Source organism: Scyliorhinus torazame, chromosome 22, assembly GCF_047496885.1.
Source record: "Scyliorhinus torazame isolate Kashiwa2021f chromosome 22, sScyTor2.1, whole genome shotgun sequence".
Lineage (NCBI taxonomy): Eukaryota > Metazoa > Chordata > Chondrichthyes > Carcharhiniformes > Scyliorhinidae > Scyliorhinus > Scyliorhinus torazame.
In genome coordinates, this window is record NC_092728.1 from 97,626,411 (window position 1) to 97,643,941 (window position 17,531).

At 50.3% G+C, this 17,531-nt stretch overlaps 1 protein-coding gene across 2 annotated transcripts in view; it reads left to right on the forward strand.

Annotated features, from left to right (window-relative positions):
• The window catches only part of ccdc180 (coiled-coil domain containing 180), a 216,211-nt gene that overhangs the window by 59,133 nt on the left and 139,547 nt on the right, over window positions 1-17,531 (forward strand). For both annotated transcript variants that reach the window (XM_072488692.1, XM_072488691.1), the window contains exons 10-14: window positions 1,491-1,601; window positions 4,201-4,280; window positions 5,535-5,623; window positions 13,650-13,772; window positions 14,411-14,584. In XM_072488692.1, coding sequence (XP_072344793.1) covers window positions 1,491-1,601; window positions 4,201-4,280; window positions 5,535-5,623; window positions 13,650-13,772; window positions 14,411-14,584 — 577 coding nt within the window. The remainder of the gene's footprint in view (window positions 1-1,490; window positions 1,602-4,200; window positions 4,281-5,534; window positions 5,624-13,649; window positions 13,773-14,410; window positions 14,585-17,531) is intronic.

Consider the following 17,531-nt stretch of genomic DNA (forward strand, 5'->3'; position numbering starts at 1 on the left):
GGGAGGGCGACAAAAAACAGGTAACTAAGGGGCTGGTTTAAATAGGGGCTGGTTTAGCTCACTGGGCTAAATCGCTGGCTTTTAAAGCAGACCAAGGCAGGCCAGCAGCACGGTTCAATTCCAGTACCAGCCTCCCCGAACAGGCGCCAGAATATGGCAACTAGGGGCTTTTCACAGTAACGTCATTGAAGCCTACTCGTGACAATAAGCGATTTTCATTTCAACTATTGGGGAATTAGCTTAACATCTACCATTGGGAAAATATTGGAGTCCATAATAATAATAATCACTTACTGTCACAAGTAGGCTTCAATGAAGTTACTGTGAAAAGCCCCCAGTCGCCACATTCCGGCGCCTGTTCGGGGAGGCTGGAACGGGAATTGAACCGTGCTGCTGGTCTTGTTCTGCATTACATTATAATGGATGCAATAGTGGAGCATTTAGAGAGACATAATATAATCAAGCAGAGTCAGTATGGCTTCCTGAAGGGGAAATCGTGGCCGGGATTCGCCCCGCCGCAATCGCGCCTGGCGCGGGGGCGGAGAATGGGCCGTCGGACCCGCAGTGTCTTCCCGAGATTCTCCGGCGACCGGAGAATCACTGCCAGTCGTGTGCGCTCAGTCGATGCGGCGCCGGTCGGGGCCCGTTGAAAGAGGCCCTCGCCGTGTTTCTCCGCGGATGACTGGCCGGGTTCCCGCCGGCGCATGGTTCACGTATGGTTCCACCCGGCGGGAGCTCGGAGTCGCGGCTGCGGTGGCAGTCCTGGTAGGCGGGCGGGCGGCGCGTTCTGTGGGGGGGGGGGGTCTACTTCTTCATCATACTCCATTGCCCTTCCTGTGGAGGATGTTGCTGCTCATCAGCACTGGACCCGAATACCGACAGTCACACTTGCAATGCCAGCTGCTGGCTTTCTTGTGCTCATGTGGCCTCCCAATTGTGTTTGTCAGCCTTGCCACCCCCCCCACCCCACCCCACCCCCGCTCTTCTAATGCCCTGTGCCATCAGCAGGGTGATAATTTCCGACATTGTCCGAATGCTCTTTGACTGCTCTCCTTGCATCCTGCACTGACATAGCACCTGTATTCCAACGGCCGAGTCTCTCACTGTGACATTCTGCCTTCCCTGGGACCCTGTCCCTGGTCAGGTCATGACTGTCTCCCTGTTTTGTATCTGATTCCATCCAGCCTGCCTCAAACCCAGCCTGCAGCCAGCCAGAATCTGAACATGACCCTCAATGAGTTCTTAATGAATTCTCTAATGAGCTTTATCAGTGTTATTGCTGGGAATGGCGTTGGAGATCAGCATGCACTGATATTTTCATCCTCCACCTGCTCCTGTTCTCATTCCCTAATAATCAGCACCTTGGTAAGAATTGGTATAATTTTATGTAACATCAAATAGTTTTCAACATTGAATATTCCCACGTTGCTCGTAGATTTGTTTGGCTGCAGCGAATAACTTGAATTTTGCTTTACTTGTTCCGTCCATAGAGATTTTTTAGCAAAGGATTGGAATGCTGGATTAGCAATGGAGAAGGAAACATTGATGAAGGAACAACAAAAGCTAAATGCCAAACGAATCCAGCGTCTTGAGGATATTGCGTAAGATTAAGAAACTCATGTTTCCGATGAAAAGACACACCTGAAATGCTGGCAGACACATTTCCGAAATTGTATTGTTATTATCAGAAACGCATTTTGAGCAATCAGAAGCACCATGTACATGCTCAATGTCAACCAGGACCTCAGTTGGTACCCCTTATCCCCAAAGACCCAACCCGTCATCCTGGGGTGGTCCTTGAAGACACCGGGAATCTCCGAATGTCCCAGGATATAGCTGTCATGCACGTTCCCTGGGAAACATGAACATGCCCATGCATGATCCAGAGGTGGTGGTCACACACGAGTTGAGCATTCAGGGAGCGGAACCCCTTACTGTTAATGAAGGGCACTCCCCGATGCCCTGGTGCATGGAAGGCAACATGCGTGTCATCAATTACCCCCTGGACCTGGGGCATCCCTGTGATGGCAGAGAATCCTGCACCCGAGCATCTTGATGGGCCTGGTCCAGCTCAAGGTTGATAAAGTCTGATGCCCGGGCGTACAGGGCATCCATGACAACACGGATGCACTTGTGGGCTGTTACTTGTGAAATGCCGCACAAGTCCCGGCTCAAGCCCTGGAATCAACTGTCGCCATGGAAGTTCAGGGCTGCAGTGACTTTCACGGCCACCGGGAGCAGGTGTCCTCCTCCTCCACGGAGTGCCAAGTCTGCGACGATGTGGCACAGGTACTGCACTGTCTCTTTGTTGAGACGGAGTCTCCTGCGGCACATGTCTGCTACCTCCTCAAAAGACCAACGGCCACTATACACCTTGGGCCATCACTCGGGTCCCCCTCTGGGTTCCTCCTAGGTAAGATGGGCGGCCGGGTCTTCCAGGTGTGTGGTGGCCCCCTGCACACCAATCTGCATCAACGCTGCTGGCTTCTCCAGCGTCTGGCCGCCTGAGCTGCCGCTAGCACACAAGGGCATCCTCTGCGGGACCGACACCACCATCCATTTTGGATCTGTAAAGAATTGGAGAAGGAGAGAGACCGCAATCAGTTTGGGCTTTCACCCCGGGATCCTTAAATCCCCAAAACCTCCCCACCCTTATGTGACCTGCCTTCTCTCAGAGTGCCATCCAGCAAGTCAGTTGTGCTGGAAAACCTCGCTCTGCACACTCACCCCCAACCACATCAGTGCCCCCTAGACTCCAGACCCCTGCCGGGAACATTAGGAAAACCTGCTCAGGTGCCCGCCCCTGATCCACACACTTACCCTTTGGTTGTGAGGATATCCCCAGTGCTGAAGCCCAGCTGAGTGTTGATTGTTGGCTGCTTTATCAATGGTGCTGATACTTCTAGAGGTCAGGCAAACTGTTGAGGCTTCAAAGTTTGATTGAAATGCGATGCAATAATCATCATCTGAGACATGTACCCATGAGATCCACTTGAGTAGTATTTTATTTGCAAAAACGTAACAAATGAAGAGTGTGTGAGTGAGGTGTGAGTGCAAGTGTGAGGTGCGAGGGTGTGTGTGAGGAGTGTGTGTGTGTGTGTGAGGAGTGTGTGGTGCATGAGGATTGTGTGTGTGTGAGGTGCATGTCTGTGGTGCATGTGTATGTTGAGTGTGTGTGTGTGTGAGAAGCATGTGTGTGAGAGGAGTGTGTGTATGTGTGAGGAGTGTGTCTGTGTGAGAGAAGTCTATGTGTGGGCTGAGAAGAGTGTGTGCATGAGAGGAGTGTGTGCATGAGAGGAGTATGTGTGCATGAGGAGTGTGAGTGAGGAGTGTGAGTGCATGAGGAGTGAGCGTGAGGAGCGTGAGTGTGCATGAGGAGTGTGAGCGTGAGGAGTGTGTGCATGAGGAGTGTGTGACGGTGTGTGTGTGCTTGTGAGGAGTGTGTGTGTGCTTGTGAGGAGTGTGTATGTGTGAGAAGTGTGTGCGTGTGAGGAATGAAGAATGTACGAGAGAGGGATAAGTATGTTTATGTGGGAGATGGGTGAGTGTGTGAGCGGGTAAGTGTGAGAGAGGGAGGGGTGAGAGCGAGGAAAAATTGTGTGTCTAGTGCACGCCCAGTCTCAGGATTCTCATTCACCCTCACCTCCAACTGCCAACACACAATCTAGTTTAGCTCAGTGGGCTAGACAGCTGGTTTGTGATGCAGAACAAGGCCAGCAGCGCGGGTTCAATTCCTGTACCAGCTGAGAATTCTGAATTCTCCCTCAGTGTACCTGAACAGGTGCCGGAATATGGCGACTAGGGGCTTATCACAGTAACTTAATTACAGTGTTAATGTAAGCCTGCTGGTGCCAATAAAGATTATTTAATTCATTTCATTATTCATTCTCACAGTGGATGAGGACCCGAGACTTGGAGTGAGCTGGCCACGCACACGCTCGCACCATTCATACTCTAGTGATCATTTTCTTTATTACTTATTTTTGACATGATCAATTTCCTGCTTTGACATTTTTTTGATCAGCCAGTTAGTTATTTTCATAAGCCAGCATGTTAAAAAAATGATGTTTAATGTTTTGCCAAACCTTAACATTTCCAATGGTGATATGGTATATTTCTCTCACCAAGCACAATTTGTTTAATGTCTACTCGGAGTATGAACCGTTCTGTTTGCCATTGGCTTATTTGTGGTTTATGCAGGAACATGAAGCCGTTTGACATCAATAAAGCCATGGTGGCTGAGTGGTATGACTCCGTACAAATCCTAAATCAAGAGATAGGTACGCATCGATGACTGAAGTGGACAAAAATCATCAAGAACTTTGATTTCATTTTGATAGGATCCAAGTTAACACAATCACTTACATTTTCGTTGTGATTTTTAAAACGGTTGTAAACTTGTAAGATGAATACGTTAGTGAGTATATTATCTCCAAGGGCACAGGCACCAATACTGGACCAGTGACATGTGTTTTAGTGCTCCAATGGATATCTGGGCTCTTAGACAAGAATGCATAATGAGGCATGGCTGAGAGCCCACAAATCCATTCACCTGTTGACAGACGTGAGCCGAAGGGCAAATAATACTTGATTGACAGATCTGGCTCTCTGATCAATGTTGTCAATTCCTCAATGTTTATTTCGACAAGATAAAGTGGTTTCAAGTACTTGCAGTTTCACCTATTGATACTTTAAAGAGTCTGGATCATTGAAACTTTTATTGGTCTGTCGTAAAAAGGAGTATTGTTTATAAGAAAGTGGAAAATCATCAAGAATTACTATTTTTACATATCCCACTGTCATAATGGAGTGAATTGGATTTATTGAGGGTATTATGGATGAGTAGCATAGTGGTTAGCACTGTTAAGATGTTAGTGGTTAGCAGGCGTCACCTGAAGAAAGATCCCACTGTAAATTCACGCCGGCGTGAAGCTGACTTTAGGCCTCCTGCCGAATTTCTCCCCCCGCCATGATCCATGGGGCATGCGGATGTACTGCAAATATTATGTAAAATGAATTTTATCTTAATATTTGAAAAAATAGGAGAGCTTTACGAAACTTTTTTTTAATGAGAAAATCATGGGCAGGATTCACCGGAAAAATGTCAAAGTGTGGTTTTGGGTGAGGGTGTGATCCACATCGTGCTGGGCTTAGCGAGTCAGCGATGGGCCCGGTGTAAAGCCCAATTTGCGGCTCTCCCAGCATTCACCCTTCACGCCAAGCTCTGCTCCGAGCACAACGCGGTGGCTGGACTGCGCCCAATGTTTTACTGTTTCACGTTTTTAAATTAACATTTTTTTTTAGCGTTTTAGTTTTTTAATGCTATTTGGCCATCATTACTCCATGTAATAGTTTGGCACAATTGGATATCTCCATAATTGTGCTTCAGATACAGCTCAAGATTGAAAATAAACGTAAGCCACATTTTGGGAAGCAATTTACTCCTGAATGAAGTGATACAATATTATCCGCACAGTACTATCCGCACAGTACAGTCTTTAATACTGACACGTTTAAACATCTTTACTTTCTAGATTCACTAAATATTCAATACACAAGTAAACTGCACGCATTTTATGAAAACCTCTATCATGATTGGATGACAGAAATTGACAACGCTGAGGTGGGTACATGTGTCAAAGTAATGCAAGGTGAGGGAAAGCCCCTGGAGAATGTGCTGTTCAATTGTTAGGGGGTTAGGCAGAAAATTGCAGGATCCATGTATTATTTGTTCAAATTGGAGTAATAATACTCTTGCAGAGGCTTATATGTGTCTTTTTGTGTATTGCAACGGGAAGTGTTTGACTCCAGTATTCATCGCAGAGTGGCTGAAGTTGAGGGAGGGGACGTCCCAACATTTTACTGACCTGCAGGGGAGGTGGTGTGGTATGGTTGCTAGGCTAGTAATCTAGAGACCTAAGATAAAGCCCTGGGGACTGTTTAACTTTCTGGGTTGCTGTAAAGTAAAGGAGACAAGAGTTCTGTTTCTCCACGGAACACCTTTATGTCTTTGATCCAACTTCACACACAAATTTCCCTTTATATATCAGTGACTTCTATTGGATAATTGACGTCAAATTAGTATTTAATTGGAAGGTCTGTTAACCCATTTCTAACAGGGCCCTGCGTTTGAATCCTGCCAGGGCAGATGGTGAAATTTGAATTCAATAAAAGATCTGGATTTAAAATGTCTAATGATGACCATGAAATGATCATCGATGACCTTAAAAACCCATCTGGTTCACTAATGCCCTTTAGGGAAGGAAATCTGCCGTCTTTGTCTGGTCTGGCCTACATGTGGGTTCCTGACCCACAGCAATGTGATGCCCTCTGAAATGGCCCAGCAAGCCATTCAGTTCAAGAGCAATTCGGGGTGGGCAATAAATGCTGGCCCAACCAGTGACACCTACACCCCACCAATGAATTAAAAATTAATTAGAAGCTGTGACTCCCACTTGTTTTACAGAAAAAAAGTTTAAATACCATAGTGACCCGGGACCGGGATTGAACCTGGGTCCTCAGCATCATTCATAGATTATCATAGAATTTACAGTGCAGAAGGAGGCCATTCGGCCCATCGAGTCTGCACCGGCTCTTGGAAAGAGCACCCTACCCAAGGTCAACATCTCCACCCTATCCCCATAACTCAGTAACCCCACCCAACACTAAGGGCAATTTTGGACACTAAGGGCAATTTATCATGGCCAATCCACCTAACCTGCACATCTTTGGACTGTGGGAGGAAACCGGAGCACCCGCAGGAAACCCACACACACACACGGGGAGGATGTGCAGACTCCGCACAGACAGTGACCCAAGCCGGAATCGAAGCTGGGACCCTGGAGCTGTGAAGCAATTGTGCTATCCACAATGCTACCGTGCTGTCCCTAAAGCATGAGGCAGCAGTGCTAAGTACTGCACCACCGTGCTGCCCGTGACTCCCATTTGAAAGAATGCAGAAAACAACAATAAAATTGATGCCAGTGTAAAGCGAATGAGGCATGAAGGGAGATTGGAGGTTTTGAAAACTAGATAAAAGAATTAGAATGGACCTCATAAAACGTTTTGAATAATTCAGATAAACTGAGATTACTAAAGAAATGGTAACCCTTGATCAGAAATGGAAATGAGTGAAAAGTGAATTTAGAATAAATATCTTTTATGTGCTTCTATTTATATGGCGCCTTCAACATAAAAAGTCCCAGGGGGACATTGGTGGGGCTGCAGGGACAGGGTTCATCATTTAAATACTGAGAAATGTTTAGAATAATATGCCAATCACAATAATCCTGTAGTATCCAGAACACTTGTGCCAATTAAAATATAATTAAATACCATAACAGCAGAAAGTGTCCGAAATGAGCTTTGTAAGTTGGATGACCGTTTAATTTCCCTGATTTTACTCATATTCTTACCTTAGAAGATTATACGTGAGGCCTTTAAAATAATGAGGCAATACACTGTCTATGAAAGCAAGGATGGCCTTTCTTATACCATGATCCTCCATGCTGCATTGCTGACCATATGGTATGCACATGAGCTGCAGTATGTGCGTTCTGCATTAGCCCACACAGGGCCTATGGGGTAGGAATGATTATCTTCCCGTGGTCCTGGCGGAGAACGGGCTCCCCCGCTAGGGGCAGGGGATCTCTATTAACTTGCAGTATCTGATTTCATTGTAGAAGTACATAGGGGGACTTGGGGGGGGCCAGGGTGTGGAGAATGGAGCGGGGAGTAGAATGATGAAATGTTGAGCTGCATTCTCTCAGTCTCATGATGGAAGGCAAGGTGGGGGGGATTCGGCAGCCTTCCCAGCAAGTGGTCACGCTGTCGCCAATTAGTACTCCTTTTGAAAAACGTGAAACTGGCGGAAGGGCTTCTGTGGGGAGCCAAGGAGGTGAGTAGCCATCTTTACTCACAGGCAAAGAGCCTGGGGGCGCTGGGCATGCCACCCAGGGGCGCATGGGGGGCCCATCGCAGGGGTGTGTTGCCAAGGGAGGGGGGGGGGTGCTGGGGCGGCAACTGGGGGGCAGCCGCGGGCAGTACCACCATGCCAACCCCTGGATTGTGTGTGCCTGTTCCGATCAATTCTTGTCCTTGTCCATCTGCCCCACCGACCACCCATAACCCCCGCAGACTGCCGAGGCCTCTGGCCATGCGGCTGAAGGCTATTGCTAATAGGGAATTGGCAATCGTGGTTAATGAGCCCTTCACACAAGCCAAGTGGATTCTCATGGGTGGGCATGTAGCTTGTGGAAGTCATTACCTATTATCCCAATTGCACCTTGATGCCTGGACATTGTGTTTGAACACTGCGGGAGGCAACTCTACACATGCTACAACCAAGGTACAGACACCCGGGGGTGAGACATAGTCCATGGCCAGACGGTGGATGAGTGCCACGGGAAGGATGGGCCAAGGGTTCGGAGGTCGGCCCACATTGCGGAAGAAAGTGACAGAGGCATCATACTGGTGTGCAACTGATAAAGGGGGGCTAGCGAGTGCGGTGCCGGCACAAGGGTGTGTAACAATTCCCCACTCTCAATGCCGTCCCCTCCCCCTCCAGCCCGCCCGCCCCCACATCCTGCCTACCCCCTCCCCCTCCTCCCCTCGTGCCCTCAGTGATCCTCTAAATATTTTGCCTCCCTAGCTCCACCACTACGTCTAGGAGTATTCCCAGGATGCACATTAGAGGTGAAGGGAGCCAGCTGCTTGTTTCATCCCGTGGCCTTCGATGCCCCGGCGGGCGTCCTCTGGGAGCTCTCGGGCCAGAGGGCCCTGGCTCACTTGTCGGTGGCACATGCACAACCGTGCCGCTCTGTGCCATGTGCTGGCTGTGAAAGTCGGCCTCACCAGAGGGGTGGAAGTCAGGGGAGCTGGTGGCCAAAGCGTCCCTCCTCCCACTCGGTGCCCATAGGGCCCTGGCGTTCACATTGGGGTGGAGGGACAGCTGGTTGGAGCCCCGGTGCCCCTGCATCATCTGGCTCTGCCAGCCCTGGCGGTTACCCATGGTCCGCACTATCATGTCGGCGCCCTCGGCGATGCTCCTCAGTTACTGGGACATGCTCTGCAGTGCCTCGGCAATGCCCACCTGCGACTGGGACAAGCTCCCCAAGCCTCGGCCATTCCCATCTGAGAGTGGGACATGTCCCACAGAATCTCATCAATGTCATCCTGGTACTGGGTAACATCCCTCAGCAAGTCGGACATTCTGGCGAGATCCACAGCCATGTCCGCCACCGACTGCGTGATGCCTTGGACACCTTCACTCACGGTGCCGACGTCGTGCACCAGGCTCTCCAATGCGGTCACCACTGTGTTGGCCTCGGTATCATGCATTGCCGGCGACATCTCCTGCGCTCGTAGCCTCTGGAACTCTTCCAAGCGGCTATGGACCTGCTGGAGTGTCGCTGACATCTCCCTCTGAATGTCCCGGCCACACCCTAACGTCTCCATCAGCTCTGGGATGAAATCTTCCACTGGCTCAGCATCAGGCCCAGCAGACCTCCGACTGCTGTCTTGTCTGGGGGTTCCTGCCTCACCAGAATGTGCCCCAGAAGCCTGACCACTAACGTTTCCCACCGAGGTGTGTGTATCTGCACTGGTGGAGGGCGGAGATGACAGCTGTGCGGCGACTATTATGGTGGCATCCTTGAAGCTTTCCTCTGAGGTGTTCTTCTGGGAGGCTGGATAGGGGGCCACCCCGGATGGGCCTGCACCATCGGCTGGAGGACCTGCTGGAGAATGGACATGTGATCAGTGGGAGGGATGGGTCAGTCAGTAAGGCAATAACAACTTACCTTTGACAGGTCCTCGGGTGGGATCTGGTGGATCCTCACCTCTGCTGCATCCGCCAATCTCTCCGTTGATGACTGCTCTGTCCTCGGCCATCCCAGTCACTTCCAGGGCCCTCTCCTCGAAGGAGGTGAGGAGTCTTATGTTCGGCACGCCTCCTCCAGTCTGGGCTCTCTCCTGGTGATTGTGGGAGAGCTTTTCCTGAGGAGATAGAGCGAGGGCATCATTAGCCACACATGTGGTTCACAGAGGTGGGAGGGAGGTGTGAAGAAAGGGTTGGGAGGTTGAAGGGAGAGGGGGATGGAGGGAGGGTTGGGGGTTGCATATAGAATTGGGGTGGATGCTTGCGTGGGAGGGCAGCAAGGTCTTGGGTGGGGGTGTGGAGGGTGTTGGTGTCTATTCACTTGTACTGCCTGGTGAAGGTCGTTGACCTTTTTCCGACACTTAAGACATAGGAGCGGAAGTAAGGCCATTCGGCCCATCGAGCCCACACGCCGTTCACAACTACCGCCACCTAGTCCCAGGCAGCACTGGCTGCCCGATGGCTGGCCCTCCGGGACTCTCAGGGGAACAGGAAATCCCTGCTGGCCCCCACAGTGTCTAGCAACCTCCCCAGATCTGCAATCTCGAATCTTGGGGCCGGTCTCCTGGGTGTCGTTGTTGTGAGCTGGCTGGGGTTGGCTGAGCAAGTGCTGCTGGACCCTGTTAGAGGGGGGCTGGCGAGTGCGGTGCCGGCGAATCGGCTGGCGAGCCAGCATTTGTGACGAGAAGCCCGTGGAGCCTCGTTAAGTGGACCAATTACCGTTGAATAGCTTTGCCGGCCTCGCTGGACCGAGCGTTGGGAAGCTCACGGCAGTTCCCGCTTGCTGCCACACTATCAATGTTTCCGGAGAATTGCTGGGCCCTTAGTCAGTTTTTTGCAGTTTGAGGAGATTCTCACGGAATTCTTCCACACTTAGAATTTTTTCTGGAGTGGGGACCTACAGACATGGCAAGACCGGCTCCTCAAACATTGGGGTGCCCTTTAAAAAATTTTTTTTTAAATTCTCCTTTTTCACATTTTCTCCCACATTTACATCCATCAACAATAAACAATAATCAGCAAGATATGTCAGTCCCCGTAATAACAACGATCCCCCCCCACCGCAGGTCTCCAGCTCCTCCCGTCCACTGCCTCTTGTAAAACTCCTCCTCCCAACCTCGGTTCCTTCCCCCCAACTTTCCACCCCGGCTAGACCACTCGGACCCTGTTCTGCCAGGCTCCGATGGCCGCAGCCCCTTCCCCCACCTCACTCCCGTTCACTGGCCGGCTTAAACCGGCCAGCGTGGAGGCCCCCGCCCAGGTCCCTTTCCCACTTGCCCGGCCCCAGGAAAGCCCAAAGATCCCCTTTTAGCACACAAACCCCGCATATCCACCTACACCCCAAAGAACTCTCATTTTGAGTGAAAGTCCCGTCCCTTCCCTTGTCCAAATATATACCACATTGGCTCCTTTAATCTCTACGCAGTGATACAAAAAAGAAAATACAGTCATGAGGTTACATCGGCACATGGCCATTCCTCAATTTGTCAGTTCTGCCACAGTCCTTCTGCTTTCACAAACTCCTCCGCTGCTTCCGCCGTTCCAAAATAAAAGTTCCATAGCTTGTAAGTCACCCTCAGCTTCGCTGGATATACAATGCCGCACCGCACCTTGCTAATGTACAGTGCCCTCTTCACCCGGTTGAAGGCAGCCCGCCTCCTTGCCTGCTCCACCGTAAAGTCCTGGTATACACGTATACCAGCTCCAGCCCACTGCACCACCCGCTTCTGCTTGGCCCAGCTCAGGACCTTCTCCTTCACCCTGTACCTACGGAAGCACAAAGTCACTGCCCTTGGCGGCTCACTCGCCTTTGGTACAGGCCTCCACGACCGATGAGCCCGATCCAGTTCATATCGGGAGGGATTCTCCCCCTCCCCCAATAGTTTTGCCAGCATCGCGGCAAAATACTCAGTCGGCTTCGGTCCTTCAACTCCTTCGGGCAGCCCCACAATCCTCAAATTCTGTCGCCTGAATCTGTTTTCTAGGTCTTCCATTTTTCCTCGCAGATCCTTGTTAGTATCCATCACCTTCCGCATCACTTTCCCCATCGAGGCAAGTTGATCACCGTGCTGCAATAACGTCTCCTCCACTTCCTTCAGCGCCTCCCCTTGCTCTCGCACCTCCGCCACTGCGCTCGCCACCTCCGTCCTCACCGGGGAAACCGCCTCCTCCCTCACCGGGGAAACCGCCTCCTCCACCAGCACACTCAAAACCTCACTCATCTCCTTCCTCACCGTCTCCATGCATTTCGCAATCTGCGCCAACTGCTTTTCAAATTCCGCAGCCATCACCTTAGTTATTTCTTCAGCCGTAAGCAGTGCGGCCTTCCCTGGTGCTCCAGCCTCCATTTTTCCTGGTGACTCCGCGGTGACCTTTCCACTCCCCGACGGACCTCCAGCTGTTTTTTTTCCGGCCGTTTTCTTGCTCACTCTCGGCATTTTTCTTTGTTCTTTTTTTCCTCCTGTGTCTTCACTGTGCCTCCTCCGTGCCTTCTCCCTGCTTCTGCCGCCTCCGCGGACCCTGGGACCGAGCTTAAAGCCCCGAAAATGCCGTTGCCGAACGGGAGCCCTCCATTGTGCGGCCGCCTCCCGCCCGCCGTCACCGGAAGTCCTCTGGGGTGCCCTTTTTAAAGGGTGCCCCGATCTCAAAGTGAAGTTGAAGGTCCTTATTATGACGACTGTGAAAGACACGGAGGTTTGTTGATTGATCTCCCCGTGGGATTCGTGGAATATGAGTTCCCCTATTGATCGGGCAGAGGCTTGCCCAATAGGAACCATTTGGCAGATGTTTAAAACCCGCAGCCCAGACCCAGATCGGCGTTATTGATGTTCCCTGGGCTGGGGGTGGGTAAACACTGTATATTCCCTTGCCCTGTCCCCAATCACCCGGGGCTTCAATTCCTGGCCTGGACACCATGACTGGTTTCAATTTTTGGAAGCCGGTAGTCATTCCTGCCAGCCTCATGCTGCGCATGCGGGAGGTGGAGAATCTCAGAAACCGGGAGACTCCAGCTTCAAGCGGGCTGAGCATATTTAAACGAGTTTGAGGATGCGTTTGAATATGCTCATCTGGTTCACACCCACTGTCGGCGTAAACCAGACTGCGTTGGGTGCTGCGGGCCGGGATCATTGCGTTCCGTTCGGCGTCCGGCACAAACCCCATTTAGGGGCTCTGCTGCCCGGGTGCAATGGGGGGAGGGGAGGGAAAATCGCACCCTATGTGATTTGCTCTTAATATCCTGTAAAGAAGCCTACTGACCTTAAAATAAAGCATCCTGTCGGCCGACTGTTAGGAGTGGGCATTAAATATGACCATTATACTACAGCTTTGCCCATATGTTGCGAACAAGCTGTGGTAGTCTGTACTAGGGGTATTACGGTACCTAGGCTGAGGCTGTAAGATCATTGGTGTGGGAGGTACCTGAGACAGGAAGATCATTGGTGAAGCCTGCCTGCTGGTTCCGCCCAGTAAGGCGGAGTATAAGAGTCTGTGTCTCCCTAGCAGCTGCATTCTGTACCTGCGCTGCTGGGGGAAACATCTAGTCCAATAAAGCCTTCAATTGTCATCCAATCTCGCTTCTGGAGTCAGATCGAGCATCACAAGCATTAAAAGAAGGGACGTTACCTCTTCTAATCATCCATTGCAAGAAAATCAATGAAAATTTCTGGCTTTCTTTCTCTTCAGTGTTCTGGTACATGTGTTCGAGTTCTGTAATGAGTCAGGTTAATTACTGCATTATTTACTGCAATACTTGTTCTGTGGATTGATTCAGGAAATGCTCGTTAGCTTAGAGGTGTGTACACAAGAAGAGGCCAAACAGCTGATAACCACCGACTTCCTTCCAATTATTGGCAATTTACAACGTCGGTTTGAAGAAGAACACTCCACTGTTGATGTAAGCATGTTTGTTTGTTTCTGAATAGCCAGTAGCACCAAATTGTCCTTAGGGATTGAATAATTGGGTGATTCCAATGGGAAATCACACACATGCCAGGAATTCATTTTCGGAAGAGACAGGAATTTTAGTACACCAAAGGTCACAATCGCTAATCTTCCCTGAGAGCTACCCTCAGCAATACTGAAGTCCGCTTCGGTATGGAGTAATGGAACTCAGGTCAGCATCTCGGCTTCCCCATTTACTGAGCTGCTGATTTCAATCGTTCCACTGTAAGCAATTCCCCACTGGAAGGGAGGAAAAGAATTGAGGCAGTGGATCTGTTCAGCTTATTTTAGTTGGGGCCTCTTCACTTGCTAGATGGAATATGAGATAATCTAACGTCTCCTGCTTCCTTCTTACTCCAGAAAAAGAGCAGAACAGATCATTAAATCTATACTTTGGTAGCATCTTGCAGTCAGACTGTGTATGAATGGAAGTATATCTATAAAAAGAAGTAAAGGCAAGTAGTAATTGATGCCTGGGGCATATTTTTGTGCACCGCTGGTAAAAAGCCAGGAGGATGCTCTGAATGTTTCTAATGCCATGAGTGCAACCTCCCTGATGTAGCTTGTCTTCCATTTATTCCACATCAATAGAAACACATGGAGAACTTAGCCCATCGGATGGACTTGCAGTGCAAGGTTCTATATAATATTTGCAAGGAAGCAACTCAACTGTGGGATGTGCACCAATTAAACCTGGCTGACCAGGAAAATATACTGAAAGAGCAGCTAGATGACTGTCGTAAGAAACACGATAAAGCAAATCAGGTAGGCGAGGGTGGTGCGGGATGTGGAATCACATTGTGGAGAATTTGCAACTCACCACTGCAGCATAAAGCCAACATTATAGTGTCATGAGAATGTCGCTTTAAGAAATGTTTGGCTGCTCATGTTACTGCACTGATGTCAGAGAGTGGATGGAGCTGGGTTGTCTGTCAGCTTTTTTTACTTTCGTTTAAGGCTGTTTGCTACAGGGTGTGTTTTAGTTTCGTTTTCAGAGCTGGATAGTTGCAGTCACAGCCAGAAGGTGTATGAATCTCCCTCTGTAATCTAAAGACTGTAAATCGATCCTGGTGATTTAAACTAATAACAGTAATGACTTTAACCTGATGTGCTTCTGGTAATAGGTGTTTTAAGTCGTATGGATGTTAAAAAGGAAAGCTTAAAGGTTTACTTAGTGTTGTAGTCTTTGGGGGTTGTATTTGAATTAATGGTTGCTAATATGTTCACTGTATGTTTTAAAAAGGTTAACTTGAATTCATAGAATAAACATTGTTTTGCTTTAAAAAATACTTTTCCATTTCTGCTGTACCACACCTGTAGAGTGGGCTGTGTGCTCCCCATACCACAATCTAGTAAAAGTTGTGAGTCAGGTGAACTCCATGATACACTTTGGGGTTCTCTAAACCCTGGCCCATAACAATAGAAATTGAATCAATTGCCCGACCATTGAGACAAATTAAAAATAAGGGCTGGATTGTCCTTACTGGGGTGCAGGAAGCAGAAGTCGTACCTATTTCCTATTTGCAAACCCACCTCTGGGAGGGATACCAACACTCGGAGTTTTGACAGAGGCGCCCTTGTTGGTTAGCATATAGACACTTTGCCTCTCTAATTAAGGATGGGCTCTCGCTGCTTGAGGGATGATTGGACACCTTCCAGCTTGAGAGGAGCAGCAGGCTCTGATGGCAGGTAACCGAGAGGATGTTTCAACATCTCGCTAACCTTTTAAAGCTTTAATTAGAAATTGGTAAAGTTGGTTCTTGCAGTCAGCCCACCGAGTCCCTTTAGAGGGCAGCATTTGACAGCTGTTGTACCAAGCAGGCGGTGAGGGCACCTAATTTGTCCCCCAGCTGTGCAGGAAATTGCCAGTAGGTCTCATTCAATTGACTAATTGGCTACATGTCACCTGGCAATGGGTAGCCCTTCCAGTCCTGTACTGCTTCCCCGAAGATAGCCAGTGTGAGGAGCAGCATTGGAAAACGGGCACATGTGCTGGCGCTGGCATGTCCTGGCTCAGTCCACCTCTGTCCTCACCCCTGGGAGGGCCTGATAATCCAGCCCTAAGTTTCCATAACACACACTTCCTGGCTCATAATGCTGGCTAACTCTCTGCAGCAGATTGAAAATGACCACCATTGTCTTTTTATTTTATTTTATTAAGTGACCCTACAATATCATAAATTAGGGAAGTGGGTGTTGGCATTAATGTTCCGTCCTGGTCGCCAAATGTAGATGATCACTCTAAACTTTAGGGAAGTCAAGTAGGTCTTTATCATGCAAAACATAATGTGGAATAAATGAACAGAAAGGCCAGTATAAATTGACAGAATTCTCCCATTTGGGACTAAGTGGCGTGGAAGGGGTGGAAATGTGGCTCCTGCGCCGGTTGGGAGAATCGCCTGGCGCGCCATTTTTCCCCGCGACGCCGGTCCGACGCCCTCCTGCGATTCTCCCAAGTGGCGAGAACGGCCCCATCGTGGCGCAGGCCGGAGGATCGCCCGAGACACCCAAAATGGCGATTCTCCGCTATCCCCGCTATTCTCCGGCCCGGATGGGCCGAGTGGCCTGCCCAATACAACGGGTTCCCATCGGCGCCGTCCACACCTGGTCGCTGCCGGCGGGAACAGCACGGGAACGCTGGGGGAACGGCCTGTGGGTGGGAGGGGGGTTCCTGCACCGGGGGGGGAGCCTCAAAAGGGGTCTGGCCCGCGATCGGTGCCCACCGATCGGCGGGCCGGCCTCTCTGAAAGAGGACCTCCTTTCATGTGCACCCCGCAAGATCCATCCGACATCTTCTTGCGGGGCGGCCTCGGCGCCGGCCAACCTGCGCAAGCGTGGGTGATGCCAGCTACGTGGCGCCGGCCACGTCATTTACACGGCGCCGCTTTTACGCGGCCCTAATGCCCGGCACGCGCTGATGATGCTGCTTTCGCGACACACCCCCCGAGTTTCTCACGGCCCCGATCCTAGCCCATTTTCGGGCCCTGAATCAGTCGAGATCGGGGCCATTTTGTGCCGTCGTGAACCGTGACGGCGTTCACGACGGCGTGGGCAATTAGTCGCGGGAGCGGAGAATCGCACCCCATATCTTCCGGCCCTACCCTGGGGGTTCGGTACCAAACTGATCACTATCAATAGGATGCACTACCAATTACGACGAGACGAGAGTAGAATGTAATCGAGGCTTTATTACACAGAGATGTGTGGCCTCCTACAGCTGCTGCCGAAATGGCTGCAGTTCGGTGAGCACACACATTTATACTCCGCCTACTGGGCGGAGCCAGCAGGCAGGGATCTACCCCCGTACTTGTAGTACAGGGGCCTTCCCGTAATACCCTCGTATGCAGTGCAGTATATAATACAACAGTGGTGACTACCACACTCGTGGAGGGCGAACATGACAGCGCGAGCCCCGCCATCATATCTCAGTGCCATGTTAAAAAGGCCCCCAAGTCACTGACCAACCATTGAAGAAGGAAGATGGATCTCCACGAACACTCTGAGGTGAACCTCCTGAAAACAAAGATGGATCTCTAGGAAAACTCTGAGGCTGGAAGATGGACCTCCTTGATGAAACTGAATCCATAGGATCCACCTGTTGATGCTTCCCCCCCCCCCTCCCGGGGAATAGAATCTAGGTCCCTGGCACTGTGGAGCAATGGTGCCAACCACTGTGGTACCATGCCACCAATCCTTCATGTGCTTGCCAACT